Here is a 6,101-nt window from a genome sequence, read left to right on the forward strand (position 1 = left end):
CCTGCTGTGTAAGAGGTTTAGTACACTCCTAAAATTTTATACCCCCTTCCAGACGACAGAATATATGGCCAGGAAGCAGCCCAACATAGTGAGAAGGGTGAGCTAGACAGCAAAAAATCAAAAAAGCTAACTATTCTCTGGTTGCCACTTTCTGGGGTCTGCTACCCTGTTTTGGATCATCTTTACACTGTATTATTCAGACCCAGGCTCCCCTGTAGGAAGACAATTACAGAGGACACTCAGGAGATCCTAAAAGTAGCACTTCAGCAGCCCTGTGGTGCGGCTGTTGTATTTTAGACTCCTCTGGGATAACACAGATTTTCAAATGGGTGTAAACAGACAAGGCACAGTGTTACTAAAAATGAAAAGCGGCTCCAAGTTCTATAGCTACTGCATGTGTTCATTTTTAACATATGAAGCATTTTTAGAAAGAAGCATTTCATTTAAGGAAATAAATCTATGGACTGCAAATGAGCAGAGTGCGGAAGGCTTCCACAGAAGAGAAAATGCCAAGTAGCACACAGAACGGCAGGGTACCACTAACCTGCACATATAAATTGCCGTCAATATTAAGTATATGATGATCAGCAGATAATCTGTCAGGAAACCAGTGAAACACCAACATACAAATGTCAAAGGTTTAGCAGGACTTTAGGAATGAAAAAATGGTTTTCAGATTTGTAAGAAGGAGATGTGTGTTTCACGCTGATCTGTAGTGACTTCCATGTTGACAGTACGAATCAATGTATCAGAATATTTGCTATGAATGTTCAGCAATTTTGTATTACTGGTAAGTAACTCCATTTTATGCAAGGCTTGAGTGACAGACACTTTCATCTACAACTGGCAGGAATATCACATACTAGGAAGTATAGTAATTCCTAAAGTGTTAACACTGTATACATTATATGCATACATGTATATGAGTCTTAGAAATGCCATAACATATTTATATTTGTTACTTGGCAATATTAGTTCTCCAATTAAAGTGTACTATTAAGAACCAATTTTTCAGGTGTGTGTTAGGATTTAGAAAATAATAGTTTTAGGATGAAACTAAAAGTGTATGTTAATTACAAAAATAATTTTTATTTTTTATGTTAAGTATAAGCATGCAATATATGCATGAAATTTTTTTTGTACTCTTAACCTATTCTTATCTTTGGTAGTCTATAAGTGTTTTTTCTTTGTTTAGTTTTCAGCATAATGTCATGTCTTAGGAGTCGGAATGAAGTACAAATTTTCCCTATTTTCTCCAATTAGGAACTCCAAATTGTTTTGTCAGTAGGGAAGGCTGTCAAATCAAAGACTAAGGAATGAAATCCTGTGTTCTTTTTAATTCAAAATAGAAAGAATTACATTTCTTCCCATTATATTTTCATTCATAATGTGCTCTTTAGAAAACCAGTGTTCTGATCAAAAACATTTTGCAGTTCAGAAAAGCAACTTGTACAGCTTCTTCTGGCAGCAGTCTGCCTGCCAACTCATACACTGGTTGATACTGGGAAAGAATGGCCACTGCTGAGCTGTTCACTTTTTAACAATGGCCACATTAAGCAGCTTTGAGTGATGCTGTACAGAGAAAAATTAAGAATTTAGACTTTATGTGCTGCTCAGCTGATTTGCACTAAACTCCAAGTCCTAATGATGGAGTAGGTAGACCTAATGCTATTTTTTTAGAGAGGAGGTACACAAATTTCTTCTTGTCATCTCCTTACTTCTGTAATGGTAGTAAAGGTGGTCAGGATGGTGCAAAAGTGTATCACTGGGGTTCCAGATGCCTTGGCAACTCCTGGGTGCCACCTCTTTATAATAATTAACAGTTCTGCTGGAAAAGGATGAATCAAAATTATGCCTCATGACTAATCAAAAAAGATACATTTAAAAACAATTCCCACAATGCTGAGATTATGTATGTTTGCAAAAGTGGATGCCTGTTCTGTAAGTAACAGTGCAGAACGTATGCACAAGCGTTTTATGTAGCTTGTGCAGAGACTAGGATACCTCTGAAGCAAAGGCAGATACCTCTCTTTGCAAAGAGCAACTTGGGCAGCCTAAACCAGTGACCAGTTCCTGTCTATTGACGCTGCAGGTAGCCAGAGTACCACCCTAAGTGATTCAGTGCATGCACACACTGACAGAGAACAGCATAAAGGAAGGAGAAATTATAAACATCATGTTCAAACAAGCTGTTTCAGGGTTTCTGAATATTTATCCATCACAGGGGCACTGGAATTAGATCATCTTTAAGGTACCTTCCAGCCCAATCCATTCTATAATTCAATGATCCCTGGAAAGTATTCTGAGTTCCCATATGCAAGGTGGGGATTTGGGAGATACAGACAGCGAACGCCCCCAGCCTGAGTGCATTCCCCTAGACACAGGCTGTAACACATGCTGAACATGAGCCCACCCTGCCCAGCCTCCTGTAGTTGGGCTTTCAGGCAGGTGGCAACATGTGGGTTCAGGTGACAGATGGGTAGCCTAACTCCAGCCTTGCAGCTGGGACACTCTGCTCTGGCGGCTGCGCTGCGGTTCCCCACTCCCTGGACTACTGTTTTTATCCAGCAACAGCACATGCCCCAGGAGAGAAGCCAGGGCACTGAGCCCAGGATCTCTCCCAGCTCCATGCCCACACACATATCCATCCACAATAACACTTCCAGGCCTCTCTGGACAGCAAGACAGGGCTTGGCTGCCTCCCTTGGCACCCTGCAATAGCAGGGGTGCCTCAGGGTACCCGACTCTCCCTGGACCAAGGCAGCCCAGCCAGGTGCTTTAGTGCCTGGAGCTGTGTTCCCAAATCAGGGCTCTTACCAGTGTCTACTGGCATGGGACATGTAGCTGTGTGACAGCATATTTTCTACAATATGCTCTCACCCACAGGCTGTATGGGTTTCTCTGGAGACCAAATTTAGCTGATCTGACTATAAGCACACATTTTTGTCTTGGTAAGGCTCCTGACCTCCAAAATCTGAGTATAATCCTTACCTGGGTTGCTAACAAGGATTAACCAGGACAAGTTTTCAGGTAATAAAAAAATGGCATTACTGCCCACGTTTTTGTCCTTAAACCAAATACCTAAGATTCACAAACTGAACTCTAATATTCAGGATAGTTAAGTATTTCAGGAATCCAATACAGCAAATCCAGGATTCTGGCTTGATTATTTTAAAAATGTGATTGATCAACAATTTCAAATGGATCTGTATCATCTAGATTCTTCCTTAAGATCTGGGAGTATGTCAAAATAGGAGTCTATGTATGACTGACTTCAGTTATGTATAACATTACAAATGATTACAACTAATCTCAGTAACAACACTAATTATCTACTCTAATGTACTTTATGGAATTTACACTGAGAAAAACTGTGGCCAGTTAACTGACAGAAATGCCAGCACAAATACTTAGAGGTAATTTTAGGAAGCAACTGGTTCTGAATCAATACTCAATTTGTGATTACATATTTGCATTTGCTTAGCACAAAATAAGAAACAAACCACCTCACTACAATTGATTGTAAGTTCTGCATAAGTAGGCTTACTAGAAGACATCCCCTAATTATTTGTAACTTCAGTTCACAGTTTGTTTTTCTGTATCTCAAATCTTCGATTTTTCACTGGAAATTCTTGAGTTCAGCACAGTTTCCATCCTTACCAGTGAAAAGTGTAGGTGTGATAAGCTGTCAAACCACTTTGCCCTACTTGTGGTGCTCATTACATTAGCACAGCAAGTGTGAACAGTAACCACAGTGTCCACTGCAGAGGTTTTTCTAAACATTTGATGCTGGAAGATGAGGTGAGTAGGCAGGTGTTTGTGATCAAGAGATGTGAAGCACAGTCTTCACTGGTACATCACTGACAATTGTGAGCAACTGATTCTTTGGACCTCTGCCCTTCAGCAACACCAAAGGAAAACTGTTTTGACAGTCAGGCATTTTAAACAGGAAAGCACTTGTTTGGATAGTTTCCTTGAAAAAAAATAATCTTCTTTGTGCTTTTTCAGATGGATGAAATTACAGAGTGCTCCTATGCTTGGAACAGCTACCAGTCAGTATCCACAAATCCACTCCATAACTTTTTCAGCTTAATCAAGACAATTCTCCTTCATAGCAACACTCTTAAAATAAGTCTCAAGACAACCATTAATGCACTGACAGGCTGTGGCTACTGTCCATTGAGCTGAGTAATTTCTTTTCCTGTTCCTTTCTACTCCCCTGCTTGCCTTCATACAAGTGGTGCTTCTTCAGTGTAAGCACTTCTTGCATCCAACTCCATAGTTATGATTTTTGGCACCATGTTTCCAGTAAATATAAAAGTAAAGATCAAGAGTTCACTCCCTCTGCCATTACAAGAATTTACTTCCTTGTGCTTCTCTGGTTATATGTAGCACAAAGGCAACTGCCTAAATTACCATATTTTGACAACTTCCACTGAGTGTTAGAACACATATGCCACACCTTTCGATGGATCAATGGCACTGCCCCAGACTACAGCAAACTCGTATTTTGCTGTCTTTAATATATGCTATTCTACCTTACCTGTGTTGCAAGTTCACAGCCAAAATTATCCAGTCAGAGGAAACACAGAAAGGTATTGCACAAGCTCATGAGAAAACTGTGCCTGTAGCATCATTTGAGACCCTGTGTAACATCTGAGTGGGCCTCAGAATTGTGACCTACAATGTATGAGAGAGCTGTAGGCTTTCAGGTGGGCATCTAAAATAGTGCAAGATTTGCAGATTCAGACAACTGAGCTATATCCATCATAAGAAAAAGTGTACTAGAGCCACACTAACACTGGCCTTATTACCTTGACCCGTTAACCTGGTTTGGGTTACACTCCATCTTGATGGTGACTCTGGCCGGGGGCTGCGATAACCAGTCTTGCTGGGGAACGCGTGGACTCATCTTTGATGTCTGCCCATATTCACTGGAAGAGGAGGCCGTCATCTCTGTCTTTGCAAGGTGGGGTGATCCGTAGGCGCACTCAAACAAGGACTGGTCTTCACTCACCACTGATAACGCTTCCTGCAAAACAGGAAAGTCGGTGCGACCATGTTTCAGAGCAGACATCACAATATACCCCAAGGAAAAAAAGGGCTTGTCCATCTCACAAGAAGATAAACAGCTGGTCACTTGCTTAAATGGTCATTACTTTTTAGGCACGTCACTGCTGTTAGTGGAGGTGAAGACACATGGTAATAGACATGCTGTCAGCATATGGTGGGAGGACAACCTCTCTCTTGGAGAGATTCTTCCCAGCAGGGGCTGAGAAGATGTACAAACACGTGCTACCAAACACTTAGGAATAGTGGCCAGGAGCTGGGAGAGAGGAAAGGGCAGGACAGGCAGAGAAGCTTGGGGATCTGCTGTCCCAGGTAGAGGTTGGAGGGCCAGATCTGCTGGGGGTGTAAGCAAGATGCTATTGCTGCTTTAACTGTCTGTGTAAGGAACAGTCAAAAGCCAAGCTTTGCTGACTCACTTGGAGCTCCTCTTCCTTCCTCTGGGACCAAGGCCAAGTCCCTTCTGGACAGAGAGTTGAGACAGCTGGGCACAACCTCAAGTCTAGGCTTCTGCCAGAATCCACCACCAGCTTCAGTGGAGATGCCCACCAACAGCACCAAGAGGTCACCATGCCCACCAGCCACCTCTCTCTCTCTCTCATGGCAACTCTTCCTGGTGGGCCACCTGGCTGGGCATCCTGCTCCAGCACTGTGGGAATGGCTTTCTGGCCACCTTCCCTCACCACGGCAGCACTGTGGGGATGACCCTCAGGGGAGGCAGGGTTCACCAGGACCCTCAGTGGGAGGGTGGCTGCCATCACAGCTGGCTGGAGACCAGACAGACACCAGAAGAAGCAATGGCTCTCTCTCCTCTGCAATGCATTCATGTTGGCACCAACTCCTTCCCCATCTTATCCAGAGCCTTGCCATGACAGCTAGGAAGGGCCTGGACCTGGCTCGGTCAGGCAACGTTCCTGCCAGGCCCATCAGGAAGCTGTGGGAAGGGCTGATGCTGCCAGAGGGATCCATTCTGAGCTCCCACCCTCCTGCTGGATTCAGCACCGCACAGGAGACCACCCCTCCAAAAGCAGCTT

The 6,101-nt window shown here is 43.2% G+C and overlaps 1 protein-coding gene across 2 annotated transcripts in view; it reads right to left on the bottom strand.

Annotated features, from left to right (window-relative positions):
• Nucleotides 1-5,032, bottom strand: part of ERG (v-ets avian erythroblastosis virus E26 oncogene homolog) — a 32,413-nt gene extending 27,381 nt beyond the window's left edge. For both annotated transcript variants that reach the window (XM_010000424.1, XM_010000423.1), the window contains exon 1: nucleotides 4,815-5,032. In XM_010000424.1, coding sequence (XP_009998726.1) covers nucleotides 4,815-4,954 — 140 coding nt within the window. In that variant the 5' untranslated portion in view covers nucleotides 4,955-5,032. The remainder of the gene's footprint in view (nucleotides 1-4,814) is intronic.
• Nucleotides 5,033-6,101: the final 1,069 nt, after the last annotated feature.

Source organism: Chaetura pelagica, unplaced genomic scaffold (assembly GCF_000747805.2).
Source record: "Chaetura pelagica isolate M959 unplaced genomic scaffold, ChaPel_1.0 scaffold244, whole genome shotgun sequence".
Taxonomy (NCBI): domain Eukaryota; kingdom Metazoa; phylum Chordata; class Aves; order Apodiformes; family Apodidae; genus Chaetura; species Chaetura pelagica.